Source organism: Eschrichtius robustus, chromosome 20 (genome assembly GCF_028021215.1).
Source record: "Eschrichtius robustus isolate mEscRob2 chromosome 20, mEscRob2.pri, whole genome shotgun sequence".
Lineage (NCBI taxonomy): Eukaryota > Metazoa > Chordata > Mammalia > Artiodactyla > Eschrichtiidae > Eschrichtius > Eschrichtius robustus.
Window position 1 is genome coordinate 53,330,675 of NC_090843.1, and position 27,844 is coordinate 53,358,518.

Sequence of the window (27,844 nt, forward strand, 5' to 3'; positions counted from 1 at the left end):
CACAAGATTAAATTTTATAAAATATTCTAGTAACTATTTACAACTGCAATGCTAGAAAACAAGACACTACACCACACCTCTTAAATAAGGACCTATGGGCAGGACATGCCATTTGTTGTGTAGAATACAGAGGTAAACTAGTTCTTTTTTTAGATAAGATTTCCACACAGAAAAGATGCTTCATAAATATCTACTTATAACCATCTAGTTTTTTTGTTTTGTTTTTTTTTAACATCTTTATTGGAGTATAATTGCTTTGCAATGGTGCGTTAGTTTCTGCTTTATAACAAAGTGAATCAGTTATACATATACATATGTTCCCATATCTCTTCCCTCTTGCGTCTCCCTCCCTCCCACCCTCCCTATCCCACCCCTCTAGGTGGTCACAAAGCACTGAGCTTATCTCCCTGTGCTATGCGGCTGCTTCCCACTAGCTATCTATTTTACGTTTGGTAGTGTATATATGTCCATGCCACCCTCTCACTTTGTCACAGCTTACCCTTCCCCCTAACTATCTAGTTTTAACCTGAGGATTACCAGTCAGCCAAAGCAGTGATCATGACAATCAAATACAATTAACCTTAGACCCCCTAAAATTGAATCTGAGGAATGATAATATGAACTACTTCCTTTCCCTCCATCTTTCAAATCACAGTGTGAGAGAAGAGGTAAACTAAGTTTAGCAAACAGTATTAGAGGCAAAACTTTAAATCTCTGAATATTAACAAAAGATCCCCTTTCCCAAAGTTATTTTATTTTATCATCTTACAGACCAAAATGGAAGACTGTACTTTGATATCATTTCCGGTAAAGGCAGTAATCAAAATTTGATAGTTTGGAGGATAGGCTGTTGACTCTAAATTGTAGCTTAATGTAAAGAAATCCCAACTTCTAAGAGTAAACAGGTCCAACAACTGAAAGAGACAACACTTTAACTTCAGTCTCCTTACCATCACCCTGCATGTCTGAAGTCCATAGTGTCAGATTATCACGTAATAACTGCATGATAAGCGTAGAGTCCTTATAGCTTTCTTCACTCAGCGTATCCAGTTCTGCAATTGCATCATCAAAAGCTGCTTTTGCCAACCTACAAGTGTTTACATAAATGTATTACAAAAATAAACTAAAAAAGTCCAAAACCAGAATTGGAAATGACGTAAGTTAAATTTCAGTCTTTTCTTCAGTTATCACACAGTAATAGCGACACTGAATGCTTGGGTTTAGGCACTGAAATAAAGGAAAAGCAGATGTAACTGATGAAAATTAACTTCCTATTAACTCCCTTTTTAATTTTGTAATCCATTAACTTTGGAACTAGTGGAACTTTTGGAGTTCCACTTATGACTATGCTTTTGACAAGCAGACCAAATCCCATTCTAATCCATCACCAAAATACATGCATATTAAAGGTATCTCCAAATTCTAGTCAACAGTTCACTTATTTAACAAAGTTTTAATGCAAAAAGAGAAAATTCTGGGACAGTACCTCACAGTTTAATCCAATAGAATTTAATGTTAATGGAGCAAGGAAGAATAACAGGCAATCTAGAACTCACAAAAATGTGATCATATAAGCCAATTACTACAGTTAAAACGAAACAAAATTCACATTCACTTATTGAGTACTGTGTACTATGTACACCAAGTGACGATGGGCACGGGGTGGGGAAAAGAAAAGAGGAAAGAGAGACATAACCTGGGTCCACAATGAACTTTTTAAAACATCTAAGAATAGAGGGACTGACACATAAATAACTACTATAAAAGGAGGATGAAGTGCTATCCTGGAGAAAGTACTTTAGGGACCCAAGAGGAGGAACAAATGGGGAAGTCATATTTGAACTAATTAATGGGTAGGAAAAGAGCACAAATGGCACACTTCAGATTAAAGCAAAAGCATGGAAAGGACTAAGTTGAAGCTACGTGTGGGACAGCTAGCCTGGAGAATGGCAATGAAAGACCAGTACTATCAGCTAAACAGCTATAGCTTCTTTATTAGTTAAGACATATTACCTGTTCGGACAAACTCGACTAGCAACATTTAGAATGTTTTTAGATAAATTAATATTTATTTGCATTCAAATGAATCCACCTTACATCAGGAAAATCCTTTCATGGAATATCTGATTCCTACATACTCAAGAACACTGAAGTTACAAAGAACAAATACATTATTCCTATTACATGAGGTATCTAAAATAGGCAAACTCATAAAGACAGAAAGTAGAGATTACCAGGGACTGGGGCAGAGGGAAATATGGAGTTATTGTTTAGTGATTAGTTCGTTTCAGGTGATGAAAAAGTTTTAGAAATAGTGGTGACAGACAATATTGTGGGTGTACTTAATGCCACTGAATTGCACATTTAAAAACAAAATGCTAGGGCTTCCCTGATGGCGCAGTGGTTAAGAATCCGCCTGCCAATGCAGGGGACAGGGGTTTGAGCCCTGGTCCAGGAAGATCCCACATGCCGCGGAGCAACTAAGCCTGTGTGCTACAACTACTGAGCCTGTGCTCTAGAGCCCGCAAGCCACAACTACTGCAGCCCGCGCGCCTAGAGCCCGTGCTCCGCAACAAAAGAAGCCACCGCAACGAGAAGCCCACGCACCGCAACGAAGACCCAATGCAGCCAATAAACAAATAAATTAATTAATTAAATTTAAAAAAAAAAACAGAATGCTAAACCTCATGTTATGTATATTTAAAAAGTAAAAAGCTATGCACATGAAAATATTCCTCAAATTTATATGTGTATCAAAAATTGGGAACAATCTGAAGTATAAATGGTGGAGTACTTTTACATACGTCAATAAAATGCCAAATTTTATGATAGAAAATACAAAATGACATGTACACTAAGAGCATAACTATATTAAACACATGCTATAAAGACTGAAAGCTAATATACAGAAATGAAGATAATTCTATTATGAAAATTCCTCATTCCTTCCTCTTACTCTGTAACAAGATTCTTTTCAATCTACCAATCAAATTTTTCCCCATCAACATAATTATCCTAACTGCTATCCTAGTGAAATGAGATAGGTCTGTCTTCATATCATCCAAAACAGCTGCATTAAAAGCCAAAATAATTCTTTATTACAGGGCCAAGCCAACGAAGGCAGTCCCAAGGAACAAGACAAAAAACAAGTAGCTATTCTCCTTTGTAACCTTTTTTACTTTCATAGTGAGAGCGTTTGTTCTCTTTCATGACCTACCTGCAGGCACGGTCAGGGGAATTAAGAATTTCATAGTAGAATACGGAGAAATTGAGAGCAAGACCTAAGCGAATGGGATGTGTTGGTGGAAGTTCTGTCATTGCAATATCACTAGCAGCTTTATAAGCCACTAGGCTGTTCTCCGCAGCTTCCTTCCTGTCATTTCCTGTGGCAAATTCAGCCAGATACCTGTGGTAGTCCCCTTTCCTAAAACAAAACAAAAATAAAAGAACAGAATTAGGAATAATGCTTTTTAAATAAGTTGTTAAAAATTTTCTATATTACATAAGATCAAGTATGTGACAAAAACATGAAACAGGTACACTTCAATAATTTCAAAAAGTCTCTTTCAGGAATGACTGACTCATCTATTTAGTTTTCCTCCTCAGAGATTTCACATTGCCAAATATAAGCAAAATCCTAGAGAAATTAACTGAAAAGTCTCAAAAATCAACAAATTTATCACTTGATAGACAAGAATTAAATATAAAAAGTGGTTCCAAAGAATGGCACAACAGTTTGTTAATCATGAAATAAAACTTCCATATAAATTGTTAAGACTGAACTGTGTAATGCACTGCTTGTAGCTAGGGGGGCAGCCCCACACAAGCAAATGAATATAAATAGGTAAAGCGAAACCTAGTACATTTTTACAGTAATAGTCTGACCACCTTAAATGCAGTAATATTGATTCTTCTTAGCAGTGAATCTGCAAATGAGTATTCAAAAATTAATTTAATTCTTGAGACTCACTCCTCCCGTAACTATCATTCCAACATTAAATAAAATGTTGTAAACCTACATAAAAAAGTGATGATTCTAAGAGAGCCAACATTTAATCTGACATTTTCCCTTCTAGTATAGAACCTACATTTTATAATAGAAAACCTTGGACTCGCCAGTGTTAGCTGCTGGAATGAGGTGTTTGTCCAGTACATCCAGAATGTCACAACAGATTAACTTTAGCTCAGTCTCAACCTGATAAAAAAGTCAGAAAAATTGTTTAAGAAATTATATATAAATTATCACATTCTATCTCTTGTTTTGGAGAAGAGAACATGCATACCCTTCTCCAAACCGCCCTTCCCTCTCTTGACACAAAAGCAGAGAAAAGCTGTCTCCGGTTTATGGAAAGTCTTTCTTCCTAATGTGCCATTACTTAAGTGCTTAAAAAAAACCTCACGGTTCAGCTACAGAACAGTGATTACTACTTACTAAGTGCAGCACATTTATATTAAGTAGCTTCTTTAATGAGGTAGCAACTATTATCTCCACTTACATGGGAAAACAAAGATTACTATATTTGCCCAAAGATCACTAACTTAAAGAACTTAGAGGCAGAGTGAGAACTTGAACCCAGGTAAGGTTGCATGGTTGGAGTCACAGTTTGTAAGGGATGGAATAAAAATTCAAACCAAGGTATTCTGCTTCCAAGGCTCACATTTCTAACCACTACTATGCTCAACAGCCAACCACCTGAGTGGTAGATCCATAGCCAGTTACAACACCAAAAATCTGTAAACTAAAGGAAATATTGCCACTCGTCCCAATTCGTTTATCATGCCAAAAACGCACACTACTCCTAAACATATATACACAGTCTGCTTTCCATTTTCTATTACTACAGTGACATTGTTCAACCTTTCCAAATTCATTTCATGCCCTCTGGAACCTCCTCCTTCCCACTGTAAATAATTCGCCCACTCTCTCTTCTCCTATAATCTCATTCTGATTCTAAGTAAAACCAGCTCTCTCCTGAATGAACTACCTTCTTTATGGCTTTTCAAGTAAAGATAGACTGCTCTAAGAGAAGGATGATTTCTGAATCTCTTTAACTCCTCACTGACTCAGTATGACTGCTCTCCTAATACTCCAAACCCTTCCTCCTTGGAAGCTCATCCACTATGTTTTAATTTCTCAATTTCTGTTATCAGTAGATCTCCGCAGGCTCTTCACCCACATTCACTGAGTATCTACAGCTTACCTCTCCAATTCCGGGTATCACACACCAAGGTATTATCATGTTCCTTTCAACACAGTTCCTTCATCTCAACTCCATGACCTTCACTTGTCCATACTCCTAACTATGCTGTTCTATCCTGGAAGTCTTAAATTCCAGCCTCTTGACTCTTTCATCTTCCAATTTACCAGTTCCTCTCTTTGTTTCCTGTTTCCTTTCCTACTTATCCCAAATCCCACAATCTAGTTCACAGACTTACCGCTTTAGCACTTTCTCATTTCCTCATCCCTCTGAGACACCAAACTTGTTTACTGACAATCCATATTGTTTGTTTCAACATATTTGAAAGTAATGGTCACACTGGTACCAGCTAACCACCTTCTCTGTAACCCCAGGTATGTTAATCACTCAGAACACCTGTTTTCCCATCTATGAAATGGAGTAATACCTACCCTTTACACGGTCATTTAAAGATTAAATACAGTATCTTACACAATTATATATATTACAAATATCTCCCCGTGTTAGTCAATAAACGTTTCCCTTTTCCCTCCCCCTACCAAGTTTACTACTCCCCATGCTAACTTTGTGACTGCTTCTGTTATTCCCCTCACTGTACTCTAAAGAGTGTGTTTAGAATCAGTTTCTCAACAGTGGGGGACTATTCTATGCATAACAGGATGCTCAGCAGTATCCCCATTTCTACCCACTAAAATACCAGCAGAACTGTCAAGTTGTGACAACCAAAAATGTCTCTAGACATTGCCAAATGTCCTCTGAGGAGCAAAGTCACCTCTGGTTGAGAACTAGATCAAACTTTCTTGACCAAAACCCACAATAAAAACATTACATATCTGTATATACCCACATGTAATATGTGAAACAATAACTTTATGAAATAATGTCCAATGCCCTCTGATACTTTCTATTCTATTAAAAAAACAATGACTAGACTGATCTTCCATAAAGATATTAACTGTAACTGTCTCAACTTTGCACATAACACCTAGCAACTGGTGTGGCATACAATAGGCACACAAATATTTGTTAAATTGTCCTGAATGGTAATTTCAAGTCACTCAATGAAGTATTTTGTAGTTACCACAATAAAAACAAAGATTTAGTTAGTTCTTTACTTGTGTGGTGCTCAACACTACTCTCTGCAGCTTCCAAGAAAAAAAAGTTCTTCTCCTCTGTCCCGAAATACTGTATAGCCTGTAATTCCCAATCCAGGTGAGTGAAAGATGTAAATCCATTAAAATGTAAAATATACATTACACAGGTATACAACAATGTGTGTACTAGGCTATGTTCTAAACAGTCCACCACCTAAGACATCATTCTTTAAACTTGTCTAGGATATGACAATCTCACCATTTGCCGATATTCCCGAATCATTTTTAGTTTGTCTTCTCCTCCCTTGTTTTCTTCTTTCTGTTCAATGCTGCTGATTATTCTCCAGGAAGCTCTTCTAGCTCCAATCACATTTTTATATGCAACAGATAGGAGATTTCTTTCTTCAACTGTCAACTCCACATCCATCCCTGCTACTTTCTTCATTGATTCCACCATTTCTATAAGTGAAAAGTAAAATGAGACCGTACAAACTATGTTTTGTTGAAACATCCCTATCACAGTAGATCTTTTTCTGTCAAGCTAATGTAAAACAAAAAACAAATTTTTTAACAAAATAACTTCACAATCATCAAAACTAGTATGAGTAAAAAACTAAAACCATGTAAAAGATAAAGTAAATTAAGAGCCCAGAAAAAACAGGATCTAGAATATAAATTGCATGGAACCAAAATGACTTCATACAGTATCAAGTATAATTCAGTATGGCTTGGAGGCATCTCTCCCATATTAAGAGAACTAGGAGTGCACACCTATCCGTTTCCCAGTAAAAATAATTCAGCTAGCAGTTTAAAACAAAAGTTTTAAATTTACAGGCTCTAAAATGCATTTTCTCTCAAACAAATCATTCCCCAATTAAATACAAATAAACTGAACTTCCCCAAAAAGTAGTCACTGGAGAAAAGGGAATTCATTCATATAGCAAACATATACTGAGCATTTGGTTAGTCACAAACACAAACTTATCTCTGGGTATTTGCAATCCTTCCTCCTTTAGAAGGGCACTGTCCACCTCCTATGAATTCATTCATCAGCAAAGTTTTGTATGGTTCTCATTTGTCACCACTAGGTGGCGAGCAAAGAAAGGGGCCCAGATAAACCTTGGGAGATCCCAAGTACAGGAAAAAATAGTTAATAAAACGCACGTGAACGCAAAGGAAGAGCCAAAAACAGCTCAATAAACACTAACTGAATAAATATATTAATGAAAACTATGCTTTTAGAAAAAACTAAATGCCATATTAGCACGTGGCTCTCCAACTTTTACTAAGTCAGAATTTTTGGTGATGAGACCCAAGGATCTGCGTTTTAACAAGCACCCTTAGCATACATTCTAAGCATAAGCATACCTTAAAGTACGATGCAGATGGTGACTTTATGAAACACTGCTTAATGATATGATAAATTATGTGTAATCCCAGGAAATGATATGTTTCCAAAAATTAGCCCTTCAGGAATATCAAGAAGTTACATAGTGGGGGGAGTTCCCTGGTGGTGCAGTGGTTAAGAATCCACCCTCCAATGCAGGGGACTCAGGTTCAGCCCCTGGTCGGGGAACTAAGATCCCACATGCTGCGGGGGCAACTAAGCCCGAGTGCCACAACTACTGAGCCGGCAAGCCAGAACTAGAGAACCTACATGCCACAACTACTGAGCCCACGCACTCTGGAGCCCGCGCACCACAACTAAAGAAAAGCAAGTGTGCCGCAACGAAGAGCCCACGTGCCGCAACAAAAGATCCCACATGCCGCAATGAAGATCCCGCATTCTGCAACCAAGACCTGACCCAGCCAAATAAATAAATAAGTATTTTTTTAAAAATAGAAGTTAAGGGCTTCCCTGGTGGCACAGTGGTTGAGAGTCTGCCTGCCAATGCAGGGGACGCGGGTTTGAGCCCTGGTCTGGGAAGATCCCACATGCCACAGAGCGGCTGGGCCCGTGAGCCACAATTACTGAGCCTGCGCGTCTGGAGCCTGTGCTCCGCAACAAGAGAGGCCCGCGCACCGCGATGAAGAGTGGACCCCGCTTGCCACAACTAGAGAAAGCCCTCGCACAGAAATGAAGACCCAACACAGCCATAAATAAATAAATAAATAAATAAATAAAAATTTAAAAAAAAATAGAAGTTAAATAGAAATATTAAGATGGTATGATCTTTAGAAAACAATTCAGTAGTTTCTTAGAGTTCAACACTGTAAGACTAAGCAAGCCCACTCCTAGGTATCACCCAAGAGATACGAATATATATCTTCACAAAGACTTTTTTACATACATGTCCACAGCAACTTTATTCATAATAGCCAAAAGGTGAAAACAACCCAAATGTCCATCCATACAATGGAATACTACTCAAGAATAAAAAAGAATGAACTACTGATGCAAGTAACAACATGGATGAATTTCAAACAACATGATGCTAACTGAAAAAAGCCAAACCAGGGAGGGAGGCTCAAGGGTGAGGGGATATGGGGACATATGTATACTTATAGCTGATTCACTTTGTTGTACAACAGAAACTAACACAACATTGTAAAGCAATTATACTCCCATAAAGACATTTAAAAAAAAAAAAAAAGGAAAAAAGCCAGACCAAAAAGGACTATAATTCCATTTAAATCAAGTTATAGAAAATGCAAAACTATAAAGGCAGAAAGCAAGTAAGTGGTTACCAAGATATGGGGGTGAAGTGAGAGGCTTATGAGCAAAGGAGTACAAGGGAAATTTGGGGGGTAACAGAATTGTTCTACTGTGGTGGTTACACAACTGAATACATTTATCAAAACAATGAAATTGGTACTTCGCTGGTGGCGCAGTGGTTAAGAATCCGCCTGCCAATGCAGGGGACGTGGGTTCGAGCCCTGGTCCAGGAGGATCCCACATGCCATGGAGCGACTAAGCACGCACGCCACAACTACGGAGCCTGCGCTCTAGAGACCGTGAGCCACAACTACTGAAGCCCACGCACTTAGAGCCTGTGCTCTGCAACAAGAGAGGCCACCGCAATGAGAAGCCCACGCCCTGCAACGAGGAGTAGGCCCCACTCGCCGCAACTAGAGAAAGCCCACACGCACCAACGAAGACCCAACTCAGCCAAAAATAAATTTTTAAAAAAACAATGAATTTTATGTGTATAAGTAGTGTATTATAAATTTTACCTCAATACAGCTGAATTTAACGCAATTCTGAAGCATTAAAAAAACAAATATTAAGGCATATATAAGACCATCTGTGGGAGCCTGAGCACATTCATTTGAAACATCCATTTTTTTTTTCTAACCACAGCCATGAAAAAAAGGCTAAATTTAGTGGCAGTGGAGTAAAGAGGGTATCATTTCAAGCTCACTGCCATACTAGTTCTCAAAAACTAACAACAAATTAAACATGCCTCAGAAGTGAACCAGTAATTCATCTAAGTTGTTCCAACAACAAAGCAATTTAAAAAGTAACCTAGCTACACCAAAAAAAGACCATAATTCTTTTAAATTGTAGAGCTCTGCAACATTACATATGGAAAAACTTTACCCAAATATCTAATACCACTAAAAGTTTAACAATGGTATGTCTCTGGGTACTATTCCAGATGACAGATTTTTTTCATTTTTCTGTGCTCTAGAAATTTTCAGCAATGATCATATAATGGTTTTACAATGTGAGGGGAGAAATATATTTTAAATACTCAATGATATTCTACTATCGCAGCTTCAATTAAGTATATAATTCCCTTCATTGAGAAAGCCACGAAACAATGCACAAAAGACTGTGGTACAAATAGAAAAGTAGCAGTTATCTGTTATTATTAAATAACAGCTTTACTGCTCTATAATGCACATACAACTCACCTATGTAAAGCATACAATTCAATGGTTGTTAGTATACTCACAGAATTTGCGCAACCATTACTATAATCGATTTTTCATCATTCGAAAAAGAAAAGCTCCATACACATTAGCAGTCATTCCCCATTTATCCCCAAATCCCTCAGCCCTAGGCAACTACCAATCCACTTTCCATCTCTATGGATTTACCTATTTGGACATTTCATATAAATGGAACTATATAGTATGTTGTCTTCTGTAACTGGCTTCTTTCACTTAGCATGTTTCAAGGTTCAGCCATAGTGCAGCAGCATCTATCGATACTTCATTTACTGAATGTATATAAGTGTTAACCACATTTTACTTATCCATTCATCAGGTAACGGACATTTGAGTTGACTTTCCACTTTTTGGCTATTATGAAAAATGCTACTATGAACATTCATGTAAGTATGCATTCAAATCTCTTGAATATATATTTAAGAAGTGGAACTGTGGGGTCATATGATAACTTTCTGAGGAAGGAGCTGTTGAACTTTTTAACAGGGGCTGCACCATTTTTACATTCCACCAGCAATAGAGGATTCTAATTCCTCCATACTCTCACCAACACGTTTCCTTTTTTTTTTTTTTTTTTTTTTTAATAATCATCCTAGTGGACGTGAAGTGGTTATCTCTGATTTTGATTCGCATTTCCTTGGCTAATGATGTTGAGCATCTTTTCATATGCTAACTGGCCATTTGTGTATGCTCTCTGGAAAATACCATTCAGATGTTATGACAATTTTTGAGTTATCTGCCTTTTTATTACGGAGTTGTAGTAGTTACTTTTAAAAGCCAAACTACTCCTCATAGCCCTTTATCTTCAGAATTTCTTCATTCCTGAAGGAACTAGATTAAGGGATAGTAGTAGCCTGAAGCAGAAGAGAAAAGAGCTAGAAGTTCTACAACCAGTGCTTTGTACCAATCTGTACAAATTATGACTATAAAGAAATTCTCATAACACTGGTGTCATCCTTATCCTTTTTTTAACACCAGCAACAGAAACACAATCCTAACTATAATATACCCCAAAAGTATGTGAAAACCCTAATTTATCCAAAACTCTAGACCAGCCACACCCTTAAAACCTCCATCAGCAGAGGACTAACACCAGTTATATTCACATAACCTTCTCAAACACTAGTATTTCATGAAATCATTATTGCAGCAACTATTTTATCAATGCAATCTCAGCATTTCTCAGATGGCGGAAGGCTGTCAAATCTATCTGCAGCAGATATGATCACAATTTATGAACCAGAGAACTGCAACTCATGGTCAAATCACTACTTGTGGATGCGCAGTTTGGTACATGAGTTTTGGGCAATAAAATATAATTTCTGGGACTCTTGATAGTTTGGGGACAACAGGTAGCTGACTGAAAATCACCACTGTTACAGAAACTCTGAAACATATAATCCTCACAACTCAAAGGACATCTTAACCAAATACTAAGCTTGTTTCGTTCCAGGTCATTTCTCCTTCATTGAGTGATAATAGCCTAGTTAGACATCCATTACATTAAACCAGCTTGCTTCTTTTTGTTACTGACTATCCTGCCAGGAGAGTCAAATGTTTTGCACTCCAACTTTAATTTAGCTTTAGTTCTTGGTTTTTGCTCTTTGAACTATTTACACATTGCTTCGATATACTCATTCACAAATAAAACACCTCACGGTAGGCACTGTTCCAAATGCTTTGCACCGGAACAGACACTGAATCTGAATGCACTGAATCTGAACAGACCTTTGAGGTAGGTACCAGTATTATCCCCATTTTATAAAAGGAAACTAAAAACTGTGAGGGTGAAACTTGCTCAAAATCACAAATTCAGTGGATTACAACAGGCACTCTGACTCCACAGTCATGCTTTGATTTAATCATATTATCTCAGATTTGAACATTTGAATTCATCTGTATGGGGATCCTTTCGTTTGCTTTTATAAGAATAGATGCAAGATAAATGATTTCAATGACAACAGACATACACGCTTAATACATTAAAATGTGGTTTATTCCTGCTTACATCTTCTTCCCCCTACAAGTTAACCTCCCAGAACATTATCTTCAAAAACCTTAACTGCCAATGCCTAGCAGAGAGCAGATGCTCCCATGCCACTAACAGTAAACAACATCCCAGTAAACTTGATTCTCCCAAGACTGTCCCTGCCAGATGGTAAAACAGGTCTCTGCTGAGGTCCAATAGTCTTAATTTTATAAAGACAGAGTACAAAATCTAAAGGGGGGCCTACAGTTTCTAGTAAGAGCCAGACTCAGGATGGAGGCAAACTGTTCAGAATCAGTCACAGGAAAACAAGCGGGCTCTATACTGGATAATAGGACTCATGTACCTCCTACCAAAGTATACAGGGTCATAACCATAATTTCTCTGAACATGGAAAAAAATGTCTGCCGGCTGTCAGAACACATAATTCTGACTTTAAAGACAAAAAACTGAGAAAGTAACTTGCCTAAAGTCACACAGCTATTAAGTGGTAAAACCAGAATTCGAACCCAGACAATCTAACTTAAGTGCCTGAGCTCCCTCTTAACCACCACATTCAACTAACTTTCCAAGTAGTGTGCTCACAGAAACAAATTCTTAAGTCCAAAAACACTAACGGCAAACACCCCAAGGACAGAAAAGGGCCACAGAATCAAACACTGCCTTAAAAAGGTTCTGTCACTCAAGGTTCTGGAGAGGTCTTGGGTTTGCTTTATGTAAAGATTGATCAGTTGACCCATGACCTTTCCTCTTTGTCTAGGACACTATTCATTCCTCTGGATCAAGTTCTTATTCTGCAAAGCCTTACTGTGCTCTCCAACCCATGTTCATACTCCTTTCTCTGTGTTGAGGATCAGTGTTTTTCTTCCCATCAAATACTACCGTCCTAAAAGGGCATTAACTGTGTCTTTATCTCTCTATTCCCAGAAAAGTACAGTATCTAATGATATAAATGGCACACAAACATTTGACGAAAGAATGAAGAACGCAAACTGAACTTATGTTAATAGAGATTGAGAAATATATTTTGGTGGGCCTGACTATATCACAGATAAATGAAACCTATTTAAGGATCCCCCCCCCTTAGATAGAACAAGAGATTCTATAGTCCCTTCTCAGCAATTTCAATATGCCCTTTTTCTGCAGCCCATTTTATTTTGTAGAAAATTTAGCTATATCTGTCCCTAATGAAGTTTCTGAGACCCAAAGAATCATCCTGAAGGTCTGAATTCTGTTCATTAAATACATAAAGGGGAATTTAGTATAGGTGTCCTATGTTATCAAACTTCAGTTAAATGCCTATAGTACATTCAAATAATATACCCAATTAACAAGACTATGGCATCTTAGGGACTTACGAAGTATCTAGTATTATATGATCTGATCTTGAATTCTGTACATGAAATGACTAAAGAAGACCAAAACTCTTTCATACTACAAAAGTCAAGGCATTTGGGGATATTCTGAGAACTGGGTATACTGTAGTCTAGAAGGCTTACCAATTCATCTGCTATACATTATCAAGAAAAGGCACAAAGAATGTGAAGGGTTATAACTTGTCTTTCATATGGAAAAGTGGCTGGTTGATGTTTAAAAAAAAAAAAAAAAAAAAGGAGAGGGTAGGAAATAAGCCCATCAAAGCAATCTACAACAGAGAATACAAAAGTGCCACTTTAAATAATAACCAGATTTGATTCCCAATCAAGAGCCTCCTAGGGTGCATTTAGAGCAAGACAATCAAGGGGGAAATAAATCTAGCTCTATCCTTTATTTAAAAGACTAAGATCATCTACCACTTCACACCATTAGGATGGCCACTATCAAGAAACCAGAAAACAGGTGTTGGCAAGAATGTGGAGAAATTGGACCCCATGCCCTGTTGGTGGGCGTGTAAAATGGTACATTTGCTGCGTAAACCAGTATGGTAGTTCCTTGAAAAATTCTGAAAACAGAATTACCATATGACCCAGCAATTCCACTTCTGAGTATATACCAAAAAGAACTGAAAGCAGGATCTTGAACAGATATATCTGGATATTTTCATAGCAGCATTATTCATGACAGCTACAACATGGACGCAATCAAGTGTCCACTGACGGGTGAAGAGATAAGCAAAAGGTAGGTATATATATGCAATGGAATATTAAAAAGGAAATTCTGCAATATGCTACGACATAAACGAACCGTAAGAACATTATACTAAGTGAAAGAAACCAGTCACAAAAACACAAGCACTGCATGATTCCACTTATATGAGATACTTAAATAAGTCATAAAGAAAGTATAATGTTAGTTTCCAGGTGCTAAGGGCACAATGGGAAGTTACTGTTTAATGGATACAGTTTCGGTTTTACAAGATGGAAAGAATCATGGGGATGGATGGTAATGGCTTCACAAAAATGTGAATGTATTTAACACCACTTAACTATACACTAAAAAATGATCAACGTGGTGGGACTTCCCTGGTGCTCCAGTGGTTAAGACTCTGAGCTGGGCTTCCCTGGTGGCGCAGTGGTTGAGAGTCTGCCTGCTAATGCAGGGGACACGGGTTCGAGCCCTGGTCTGGGAAGATCCCACATGCCGCGGAGCAACTGGGCCCGTGAGTCACAGTTACTGAGCCTGCGCGTCTGGAGCCTGTGCCCCGCAACGGGAGGGGCCGCGATAGTGAGAGGCCCGCGCACCACGATGAAGAGTGGCCCCCGCTTGCCGCAACTAGAGAAAGCCCTCGCATGAAACGAAGACACAACACAGCTAAAAAAAAATAAATAAATAAAAATAAATTAAAAAAAAAAAAAGACTCTGAGCTCCCAATGCAGGGGACCAGGGTTCAATCCCTGGTCAGTGAACTAGATTTCACATGCCGCAACAAAGATCCCGCATAACACAGCCAACATCTGGCGCAGCCAAATAAATAAATAATTTTTAAAAAATATGTATCACTGTTTTAAAAAAATGATCAACGTGGTAAATTTTGTTATGTGTATTTTCTCACACACACACGATGAAGATGAACTAAGTAGCTCTGTCCCAAACTCTGTAGTCCCCCCTTCTCAATGAAAAGTAATCCAGATGACAGACATGATGATGATAGTATTGATAAAATCTTCAGTTAAGTAGGGACTGTTGAAAAGAAACTCCTCCAAAGACCCAACATGAGAAGAAACTTAAGACAATAAATTTATTTCTGGCTTGCATGAAGGCAAGCTTCCCAAATCATTATGTCAAATGGAAACAATGCAAAGTTATCTCAGGGGTGATGCAGAACTATCATGGGAAAAGCCAAGGGGAAAAAAACCAAGGTACCTCTGTAAATTGTAGAACTCTCTGTAAAATTCACCTTGTTGAAATGATAAAAATCACCTCAGTAAAAATCTCTCTAGACCAATTATTAGTTATCAGGCATGGTTGTTTGAAATTGTTAGTTTGGGATCTATCAGAATATATATATATATATTTTAATTTCCTTTGGATGGGGACCATTTTTAAAGTCTTTATTGAATTTGTTACAATATTTCTTTTAATATTTATTTATTTATTTGGTTACACCACGTCTTAGTTGCAGCAGGCAGGCTCCTTAGTTGCGACTCACGAGCTCCACAGTTGCAGCATGTGGGCTCCTTAGTTGTGGCATGCATGTGGGATTTAGATCCCTGACCAGGGATCAAACCCAGGCCCCCTGCGTTGGGAGTACAGAGTCTTATCCAGTGTGCCACCAGGGAAGTCCCAGTACATACATACATACATACGTGTGGGGGGTGTGTGTGTGTGTGTGTATTGTTTGCATTGGGTCTTCATTGCTGTCCGCGGGCTTTCTCTAGTTGTGTTGAGCAGGGGCTACTCTTCATTGCGGTGCACAGGCTCCTCATTGCAGTGGCTTCTCTTATTGTGGAGCACAAGCTCTAGGCGTGCGTGCTTCCGCAGTTGCAGCACACGGGCTCAGCAGTTGCAGCACGCGGGCCCTAGAGTGCACATGCTTCAGTAGTTGTGGCTCGCAGGCTGTAGAGCACAGGCTCCATAGTTGTGGCACACGGGCTTAGCTACTCCGCAGCATGTGGGATCTTCTGGGACCAGGGATCAAACCCGTGTCCCCTGCATTGGCAGGCAGATTCTTAACCACTGCGCCACCAGGGAAGCCCCAGAATATATTTTATATGCATACATCTGGACTGACATATAGAGAAGTCTTTACCCCTCCCCCAAGATATATTAGTATTTATATTAAATGAGAGTACTTCTTCAAAAGAGAAAGATCTATTGTTAAAATAGAAGTGTAAAAACTATACTTTTCAATATAACACCACCATTTTCCCCTCACACTGAGTTTTTCACTTTATCACATGACTATTATCTTAGAGACACTTTACAAAATAACTAAAAACCTCAAATAAGGATAATACTATAATAAAGAGAAAAGAATCACCGTCACAGAAAGCCATTCTGCACTAGAAGAGAACAGCAAAAGGAAGAGAACAAATATCTTGGAAGTATTTTCCCAGTTGCTGAAGAAAAAACTTGTTTTTTTTTTTTTCTTTCGGTAGCACCGCACCACATGCGGGATCTCCGACCAGGGATCAACCCCGCACCCCCTGCAGTGAAAGCGTGGAGGCCTAACCACTGGACCACCAGGGAATGCCCCAGTGTCAAAAGTTTAAATTTTGGGAACATTTCCAAACACTGAAAGCTGGGATGTATGAAGGTGAATGTCTCTTGTACCATACACAGAAAAAATATTTGTGTTTTCTGGGTCAAAAGTGGGGAAGATAAGTACAGCAGCAAAGGAAAACCTGATGTTTGCATGGGTTGGGGTAGGGGGGTGGGGGAGTTCCCAAATGAATAAAAAGCAGAAAACCAGACTTGTGCCAGCAACAGTAGAGAATAACTAGATTGAGGACCAAAGGGGAGAACTAAAAGGCTTAAGACGAAAGAGCTCAGGCTGGCCAGAGAGCTTAATGTGATGAATATCTCCCTTAAAATCTCAATACTTAGTTCTGAAAAGATATGGTTTAGAAATTAAGGAATGAAAAGAAGGAAATCCACCAGAGACTTAGTGTGCACAGAAGGGGGAAGTGTTATGCCCTTTAATGATTCATTCATATTGAGGCATGCCATGAAAGCAAAATGTCCTTCATATAGCATGCACATATTTAACATACCAGCCAAAGGATGATCTTTAGAAAAGCTGGCATGTAATTTTGAGACAGCTCTGCCTCCCCTAAGATTCTGGAAAGCAGAGAGGCCTGGATGTAATCTACTTAATATCTCACAATTGAAAGTACAAGAAACAGTAATCACGTTTTCAACCTTTTCTGAATTGTGATTGATAATTCTGTATTCCCAAAGGATAGGACAGGTGAGCTTGGGAACCAAATTATTCACCAAATTTCAGAGCCTTGACACAACAAAGGTTTCTTTCTCACTCAAATGTTTGTGAGAGTTCACCATCTTGGGGCTGTACAGTTCGGTACTTGAGGCTTCTCTAGTCAAGGAAGCAAGGGAAGAAACAGAAGAATCAGGAAAGGGTTGGTCACTGTCTCTGTTAAGTCCCCCACATACGAACCTTCAAGTTGTGAACTTTCAAAGATACGAACATGCGTTAGCATGTCCAATCACCTAAGTCAGTTCACCTTTCTGGAGTACACTGCCACGTGCATGCAACCTTTACAAGTGGTTGTGCTTTTGTGTACTTTACAGTACTGTATAGAGTACAATAGTATAGTGTCTTTATTTCAAGCTAGATCTGCAAGAGGATGACTTCATTGAACTCCTTGCGTGCAACATGAGGAGCTTACTAATGAAGACCTGATGGAATCGGAGACCCACAGAAAGGACGAAGAGAGACAAAAGAAGTAGTAACTGAAGAATCAAAGAGACTCACAATGTGGGAAATGGCAAGGAGATTTTACTTGAGGAGGCACTTTTAGTTTTTTGAGGCACAGGACCCAAACGTAGAACGGTACTGCAGCAGCCGTTCAGATTGCAATCCAGTCCTACCGTGTCATTTACGACGAGAAAAAAAGAGCTACTACCCAGACATGACTGGATCATTTTTTCAAGAGGGTAGGTAGAATTGAATCCATCAAGGAACCAGAACCTGTGCCATCAACGTCAGGTGTGAGTGAAATTGCAGCTTGCCCTCTGTCTCCTATTGCTGATGATCCTTCAGCTCTACCATCTCCCACCTCCTCTCCCTCCTCCAGTCAGTAACTCTTCTTGCCTGTTCACTCGATGCCAGCCCTTGTATGCCAGCTGTTGTACTGCACTACTGTGCTTTTCAAGGTACTGTTTGTTTTATGTATTATTTCTGTGAAAAGTATTATAAACGTACTACAGTACAGTACTATACAGCAAATTGTGTTAGTTGGGTGCCTAGGCTAACTTTGTTGGGCTTAGTAACAAATTGGACTTACAAACGCGCTCTCGGAACAGAACAAGTTCGTATGTAAGGGACTTACGTGTACACAGTTACACATACAATTCCTGCTCACATTTCACTGGCCAAACAGCTCACATGACCCTGCTGTTGCCCAAGTACAAGAAGTTGGAAGAAGGGGGGAGGGCGCACTACAGTGTCTCAATATAGCTTAAAAAAAAAAAAAAAAAAACCCCAATGAAACCACACTAAGATTTATTAAAAAAAAAAAAAAAAAGGCTATCAAACCAGACATTACTTGTAAGATCACAGATACGCATAGGAATTATGGGCAATTAATTAACACAGACCACGAATTTTGTCTATGGTTAATGACAATTGAAGCAACAACTTAAAATGTCCCAAGCTGGACTTTCCTGGTGGCACAGTGGTTAAGAATCCACCTGCCAACGCAGGGGACACGGGTTCGAGCCCTGGTCCAGGAAGATCCCACATGCCGCGGAGCAACTAAGCCCATGTGCCACAACTATTGAAGCCCACATGCCTAGAGCCCGTGCTCCACAACAAGCCACCACAATGACAAGCCCGCCCACCGCAACAAAGAGTAGCCCCCACTCGCCGCAACTAGAGAAAGCCCGCACGCAGCAACAAAGACCCAATGCAGCCAAAAATAAATTTTTAAAAACTCCAAAAAAAAAGAAATAAAAAAAATAAAATAAAATGTCCCAAGCTAAATTTTGTTCCTGTATTTGATAACAAGAAATATGCAAGTTTGTTGGAGAAAATATTTCCAAGGTACTAAACCTAAGAGGAATTTACCATATGGATCTTCACGTAAAAAGGAAGTCACAGAAAATGTTTGACTAGATTTACACAAGAGAAGCAGTCTTCACTCAGATACTTCTGATCTCATGAAATCAATGAGAGCATTTCTACAGAAGTTACCTATGTGAATGTCCAGGTGTTATGCTGCTTTCAGATGATCTGATGGACTTAGACAACCTCCAAAAAATGAGTGAAATTATCAGCTAAGCAAAATTTATACAACCACTAAACAATCAATTTATATGGATAACCCAATGACAATCACCATCCTGTCTTACAGATTTCTAAAAGAGTCGTATCTCTTGGTAGCAATGACTTAATATTTAGGAATATACAGGTAAGAACCAAATTTTTTCTAAAACTATGCATTTTCTCTGTCACACTGACGAATACTCCACTGGCACCAATAATTCTGTACCATAAAGCATGGAAAAGAAATTTGATTTGGACAATTTTAAGGGCAGGTATTGTCAGCTAATAAAAGAAATTCAATATGATCCCTACGGAACATGATTTTTGACAGAGCTATACTCTCATAAGCCCATCAGATTAAGCTGGTTACAAAACATTCTCAGAAAACTAACGTGACTTAAATTGGCTGTTGAACATTAAATCCCTGCCAAATTTGACAATTTAGTTTCATCACTAATAATTCACCTGCCTAAGTCTGCACAAAGTTTGTGATGCCATCACTTTAAAATGTTTTTTGCACTTGTATGAGTGTGCTTCCAAATCACTGAGTGCGACAACACAATTTAAGATTTTACATTACTCAAAATTGTGAGTCAATCTATTAAAAAATTCTTAACTGGGAAATGCCCTGGTGGTCCAGTGGTTAGGAGTCAGTGCTTTCACTGCCGAGGGCCCACGTTCAATCCTGGCTGGGGAACTAAGATCCCACAAGCCATGCGGCGCAGCCAAAAAAAATAAATAAAAAAAATTCTTAACTACTTTAATTCCAACAGTAAATAATGTGGAAAGGATCTAAAAATACAGTTAAAAGCTGATGTTTGTAGCTTTAGGAGACTTATATCACATATTTTCCTAGAGAGATAAAAAGCTATAGTAATCACTAGTTATACTTTGTTAAAACCAACAAAATATTGAGATGTATCTTACATATATTAATAAGACTTTTTTTTTTTATTTTTATTTATTTATTTATTTATGGCTGTGTTGAGTCTTCGTTTCTGTGCGAGGGCTTTCTCTAGTTGTGGCAAGCAGGGGCCACTCTTCATCACGGTGCGCGGGCCTCTATCGTGGCCTCTCTTGTTGCGGAGCACAGGCTCCAGACGCGCAGGCTCAGTAATTGTGACTCACAGGCCTAGCTGCTCTGCGGCATGTGGGATCTTCCCAGACCAGGGCTCGAACCCGTGTCCCCTTCATCAGCAGGCAGATTCTCAACCACTGCGTCACCAGGGAAGCCCCCAAGAAGACTTATTTTAAAAAGCAATCTGAGTAAACAGTTTGGCCAAGATTTGGAAGCCACTCCTGGGTTTTGTTTTGTTTTTTATTTTTTACTTATTTTTGGCTGTGCTGGGTCTTTGTTGCGGCACATGCAGGCTTTCTCTAGTTGCAGTGTGCGGGCTTCTCATTGCAGTGGCTTCTACTGTTGTGGAGCATGGGCCCTAAGCACGTGGGCTCAGTAGTTGCGGTGCATGGGCTCAGTAGTTGCAGCGCACAGGCTCTAGGATGCACGGGCTTCAGTAGTTGTGGTGCACAGGCTTAGCTGCCCCACAGCACGTGGGATCTTCCCAGACCAGGGATTGAACCCGTATTGCCTGCATTGGCAAGCGGATTCTTAACCACTGTGCCACCAGGGAAGTCCCTGGGATTCTTCTTCAAGCAAAAGTTTAAATGGCTTAAAGTTGACAGAATAAATCTGACATCTAAATACACTTTGTGTCGAGTACTATATGAAATGAACAGGATGCTGAAACAAAACAGGAGATCTGGGAAGCCTCTCTAAAGAGGTCTTATATTTTATTCCAGTAACATTTTTACTATTCTTGTCATATCTACATATCACTTGTACTGTTACTAGGTGGACCAAAAGACACACACACTTTGGGAAACGGCATGGTAGGAAACCACATTTATAGCCAGAATGATGCAGATTAGATTTTCATTCTGGCTTAGATATTCACTTACATGCTATTTGACCTATGTCACTTAACCTCTATGAACTTGTTTACTCACCTACAACTTGGAAGATACCCATCACACGAGAGTTAAAATGAGATTGCATCGTAAACTCCCTGGCACATAATAGGAACTCAACAATATGTTAAAATCCTTTTCTTTGCTTGCCTCTTTTAAGACTTAACAAACAAACAGGAATCCAGGAAGATGTAAGCACTTAGAGAAGTGTTAACACTGTGCTTGAAGCAGTAATAAGCTAAATAAAGAACAGTGAACTTGGTCTTAATGGCATTTACAATGTTGAATCCTTTCCAAATGGTTTTCAATTCACTTTGCTCAGATCCACCACAGGAATCACTAACTATGGAAACTACAGCCTTACAAAATATGTTTCATAAATAGTAAGACTTGGGGCTTCCCTGGTGGCGCAGTGGTTAAGAATCCACCTGCTAATGCAGGGGACATGGGTTCGAGCCCTGGTCCGGGAAGATCCCACATTAAATAAAAAAAAAAAAAATAGTAAGACTTGAAAGTCGAAATTACTCCTTGATCCACGGGCTGCAGAATGGATGTTATGTTAGCAGGCATGAAAACAGCATTAATCTCATTGTACATCTCTTATCAGAGCTCTTGGGTGACCAGGTGCATTGTCAATGAGCAGCAATATTTTGAAAGGAATCTTTTTTTCTGAGCAGTAGATCTCAACAGTGGGCTTAAAATATTCAATAAACCATGTTGTAAACAGATGTGCTGTCATCCAGGCTTTGTTGTTCCATTTACAGAGCTCAGAGTAAATTTAGCATAATTTTTAAGGGCCCTAGGATTTTCAGAAATCAATAAATGTGGGGCTTCCCTGGGGGCGCAGTGGTTAAGAATTCGCCTGCCAGTGCAGTGGACATGGGTTCGAGCCCTGGTCTGGGAAGATCCCACATGCCGCAGAGCAACTAAGCCCAAGCACCACAACTACTGAGACCACACGCCTAGAGCCCGTGCCCCGCAACAAGAGAAGCCACTGCAATGAGAAGCCCGTGCACCGCAACAAAGAGTAGCCCCCACTCGTCGCAACTACAGAAAGCCCACACGCACCAACAAAGACCCAACGCAGCCAAAAATAAATAAATAAATAAAATAAATTTAAGAAAAAAAATCAATAAATGAGCATTGGCTTCAACTTCAAATCACCAGCTGCATTAGCACCTAATAAGAATGTCAGCCTGTCCTTTGAAGCTTTTAAGCCAGGTCCTGACTTCTCTCTAGCTATGAAAGTCACAGATGGGATCTTTTTCCAGTAGAAGGCTATGAAACATATGCTTGACAATGGCTCTCAAAGTTCCTCCAGGGTCATTCAGTTACAGTTGCCCACAGTGGTAGTTAGCCTGATAATACACCTTTATTGACAATCTGCTGGCCCTCACTCCCCAACTGATGTTTACTTCCCCAACAAAGTAAATCATTGGCTCCTGAATCTTTGCTTTAGGGTCCACTTCTAGGGAAACTCAAACTAAGACAAAGTTGCAGTTGAAGAACATAGTCTATAATCCTTGCTACAGGAAGTGTAGTCTACAGACCAGGAACATCAGACATCACCTGGGGGCTTAATGAAAAAGGAGAAATCCCAGGCACCATCACAACCCTCCTGTTATAATCTCTACTTAAAGAAGACCTCTGGGGGCTTCCCTGGTGGGGCAGTGGTTAAGAATCCGCCTGCCAATGCAGGGGACACGGGTTCGAGCCCTGGTCTGGGAAGATCCCACATGCTGCGGAGCAACTATGCCCATGCGTCACAGCTACTGAGCCTGCGCTCTAGAGCCCATGAACCACAACTACTGAGCCCACGTGCCACAACTACTGAAGCCCACACGCCTATAGCCCGTGCTCTGCAACAAGAGAAGACACCGCAATGAGAAGCCTGCACACCTCAACGAAGAGTAGACCCCGTTCGCCGCAACTAGAGAAAGCCCGCATGCAGCAACAAAGACCCAATGCACCATAAATATATTTTTTAAAAAAACATAATATGAAAATACAGAGGCAGATACAGGGAAAAGCGACAGAAATCAATAAACTACGTAAATGAAGGGAAAAAACAGTAAGAGGTCCACACTCAAAGTATGCAGCACCACTCAAAAATGAGTTAATTGATCCTTTTTTTAAAAAAACTGAACAAAAAACTATGCAATATTGCCACAGAATTTCCCATATTCTCCAACTCAGGGTCTCTGGCAATTCACTGCTGAAAAAACAGCTAAGACAGCCTCCAAGAAGGGAGCTCTACAAGGTCATCTAGTCAAATCTAGCTGTATACCCGGAGATATGTATTAAATTTGAGTACTGATCAAATGCCTTAATTTTTAATAAGCACCCTCAGTGACTTAGTCAGGGCTTTGAGAAACGATCTATTCCCGTGTTTCTCAACCCTGGCTGCACAGTAAAATCCCTTGGGAAGGTTTTCTTCTTTAAAGGTAGACTGACATAGGTGAACAAACCAGACATTTTAAAAGTTTTTATGTTAGTCTGGTTGAAATGGTCCAATTTTTTTGAAAATAAATTTATTTATTTTTGGCTGCGTTGGGTCTTCGTTGCGGAGCACAGGCTCTAAGTATGCAGGCTTCAGTAGTTGTGGTATGCGGGCTCAGTAGTTGTGGCTCGTGGGCTCAGTAGTTGTGGCTCATGGGCTTAGCTGCTCCACAGCATGTGGGATCTTCCCAGACCAGGGATCGAACCCGTGTCTCCTGCATTGGCAGGCAGATTTTTAACCACTGCACCACCAGGGAAGTCCCCAATTTTTGTTCTAAAAAACCTTTTTTATATTCACAATGTTTTGTTGAAGGAAAAAGGCATGTGGCTGAATAACATATATAATGTGATTTCTATGAAAGAGTGCAGTACATTATGTGTATATACTATAAATATGTATCTATCTTTAGGACACTTTTTTTTTACATTAACATCTCTGAAACCCAGATTTCTCTTAGTCAGTGGCATGTCATGATGCATTTAGCATTCTTCTGTATTAGTGTGATGCATGTTATATCAATAACATTAGAGTCAATAAAACAAGGTATGTTTGTGAATACATGCATTGGCACTTGAGCAAAGTTCTAAAAGTATATTCAAACTGTCAACAACAGATACATCCGGCAGGTTGGAGTAGCTGTCAATATTTTTTACTTGATAGGGCTGTACTTGTTTAACTTTTTTATATTTAATTTTAGCTTCTGTAGTTAAAAAAAAGAATCGGGAAAATTGTGGACTTCCCTGGTGGTCCAGTGGTTAAGAATCCGCCTTCCAATGCAGGGGATGCAGATTTGATCCCCGTTCGGGGGAACTAAGATCTCACATGCCGCAGGGCAACTACAGAGCCCACGCGCGCCACAACTAGAGAGAAGCCCGCACACTGCAACGAAAGATCCCACATGCCACAACTAAGACCTGACGCAGCCAAATATAAAATAAATATTTTTTTTAGAAAAGTGGGAGGGCTTCCCTGGTGGCACAGTGGTTAGGAATCCTCCTGCCAACGCAGGGGACACGGGTTTGAGCCTTGGTCCGGGAAGATCCCACATGCCTCGGAGCAACTAAGCCCGTGTGCCACAGCTACTGAGCCTGTGCTCTAGAGCTCACGAGCCACAACTACTGAGCCCATGTGCCACAACTACTGAAGTCCGTGCGCCTAGAGCCCGTGCTCCGCAACAAGAGAAGCCACCGCAATGAGAAACCTGCGCACCACAACGAAGAGTAGCCCCTGCTCGCCGCAACTAGAGAAAGCCCACAAGCAGCAACGAAGACCCAATGCAGCCAAAAATAAATAAATAAGAAATTACAAAGTGGTATTTTTCTTCTACTCAATACTGTTTAATCTATTCCTTTTTTTCTATAAATTTAATTTATTTATTTATTTATTTATTTATGGCTGTGTTGGGTCTTCATTGCTGCATGTGGGCTTTCTCTAGTTGCGGGGAGCAGGGGCTACTCTTTGTTGTGGTGCGCGGGCTTCTTATCACGGTTGCTTCTCTTGTTGTGGAGCACGGGGCCTAGGCGCGCAGGCTTCAGTAGATGCAGCACGCGAGCTCAGTAGCTGTAGCACACGGGCTTAGCTGCTCCATGCCATGGGGGATCTTCCCAGACCAGGGCTCAAACCCGTGTCCCCTGCATTGGCAGGACGATTCTTAACCACTGTGCCCCCAGGGAAGTCCCATAATCTCTCTATTCCTTGATTAAATAAAATAACATGTGAACATCTTCAATGGCCATGTGAAAAAGCCAGGGGGTTTAGGAATAAGCACTAGTTAAGATTTCAAAGCTAGAAACAAAGAATCTCACAATGCATAAGGGGAAAGCAGAAAGACAACAGTAATTTAAAATATAAAACAGTAAGAAAAATTCCACATTAATAAATGGGATTCCACTGGTTACACTTAAGGAACCATATTAATACTACATAATCTAATAAATCCAAACATTTTCTTACAACTGCATTTTACCAACTGTAAAGTATAATACTGAGACCAACTCTCCTCTGGAAAGAACAATGAGGGTAGCAGCCTTGTACATTCTCTTTATCCTGACAACTAGCAAAAAAGGATGAAATTCCATTCATGTTATTCAGGAGAAAAAAACAGTATTTTATGCAGCACCTTTTCTCCAAAATGATCAAAGTATCTGGGGTCCCTATGTCACACAGTTCCAAGAGAAGTTTATCATGCCAAAGTGACCCTGAAAGTGCTGCATTAAAAGAATTGCAAATACAGCAAATTTGAATCCATTATTGTGAGAAAAGAAAAAAAAAAAAAAGCAGAGAACAGACCTACAAAGTGAAAATAGGTCAACTCAAGTAAGGTAAGTAAAAAAGCTAAACCAGCCTCTGAGGGAAAGTATTCGTGCACAGTCCTTCATTAATCCTGGTGCTTCCTTAAAAGCTTGATGCCTTTTGGGGTATACTGAAGCCTCATCTTCCAGGCCTTCCAACCACAACTTAACATTACGTTAAATCATATAAAATGATCATTTTTGTAGGTCAAAAATGGCTGAGGGCTTCCCTGGTGGTGCAGTGGTTGAGAATCTGCCTGCCAGTGCAGGGGACACGGGTTGGAGCCCTGGTCTGGGAAGATCCCACATGCCGCGGAGCAACTGGGCCCGTGAGCCACAACTACTGAGCCTGCGTGTCTGGAGCCTGTGTTCCGCAACAAGAGAGGCCGCGACAGTGAGAGGCCCGCGCGCCGCGAGGAAAGAGTGGCCCCCACTTGCCGCAACTAGAGAAAGCGCTCGCACAGAAACGAAGACCCAACACAGCCATAAATAAATAAAAATAAATAAATAAAGTACCTACTCTGTAGGGTTGCTTTTGAGGATTGAGAGAATGTTAAGCACCTGGAATAGTTTTTAATAAATAGCAGATGGTACTGTTACAGGGTTTTATTATCACAGAGTCAATGAAAATAATTTTTTGAGAAAACTTTTGTTTGTTAATACCACTTAACACTAGTAGTCAATAAAGAAAGAATTTGATATGGGACAGGGACCAGCACCAGGTATAATGCCTTACATTGTACCAAACACCACTGTTGTTACTAATTCAAATTAACTCTTAATTACACATACTAACAGAAAAGTAATTCTAAAAGCATTTACACATTCACTGCAAAATAAGCCCCTTGAACAGACCTTTTGTCTGTTTTGTTTACTGGTGCATCCCAAGTTGTCTAGAACAGTGCCTGGTACATACTCTGAATACTAAGGCTTTTCAAAACACAATAATCTTGACACTCAAATATGTACCATTTTTCTTCTTCATGCACCAGCCTAAAAACAGAGGAGCCTCTCACTCTAAAATTAACTCATACTTTCCCTTAAAAAAGAGTAAAACAATTTTTAGCCTTGGGAATTCCCTGGTGGTCCAGTGGTTCGGACTCCACGCTTTCACTGCTGAGGGCCCAGGTTCGATCCATAGTTGGGGAACTAAGATAGCACAAGCTGCACAGCCGGCCAAAAAAAAAAAAAAAAGTCTAGCCTTAAAAAAATTTTAGGGCTTCCCTGGTGGGGCAGTGGTTAAGAATCCGCCTGCCAATGCAGGGGACATGGGTTCAAGCCCTGGTCCAGGAAGATCCCGCATGCCGCGGAGCAACTAAGCCCGTGTGCCGCAACTACTGAGCCTGCGCTCTAGAGCCCAAGAGCCACAACTACTGAGCCCGAGTGCCAGAACTACTGAAGCCCACGTGCCTAGAGCCCATGCTCTGCAACAAGAGAAGCCACTGCAATGAGAAGCCCATGCAGTGCAACGAAGAGTAGCCCCTGCTCGCCGCAACTAGAGAAAGCCCGCATGCAGCAACGAAGA

The 27,844-nt window shown here is 39.9% G+C and overlaps 1 protein-coding gene across 1 annotated transcript in view; it reads right to left on the minus strand.

Annotated features, from left to right (window-relative positions):
* The window catches only part of YWHAE (tyrosine 3-monooxygenase/tryptophan 5-monooxygenase activation protein epsilon), a 39,654-nt gene that overhangs the window by 4,843 nt on the left and 6,967 nt on the right, over positions 1-27,844 (minus strand). Inside the window, exons 2-5 of the mRNA XM_068531702.1 lie at positions 6,552-6,751; positions 4,089-4,195; positions 3,218-3,424; positions 951-1,087 (exon numbers count right to left, since the gene is read on the minus strand). Coding sequence (XP_068387803.1) covers positions 951-1,087; positions 3,218-3,424; positions 4,089-4,195; positions 6,552-6,751 — 651 coding nt within the window. The remainder of the gene's footprint in view (positions 1-950; positions 1,088-3,217; positions 3,425-4,088; positions 4,196-6,551; positions 6,752-27,844) is intronic.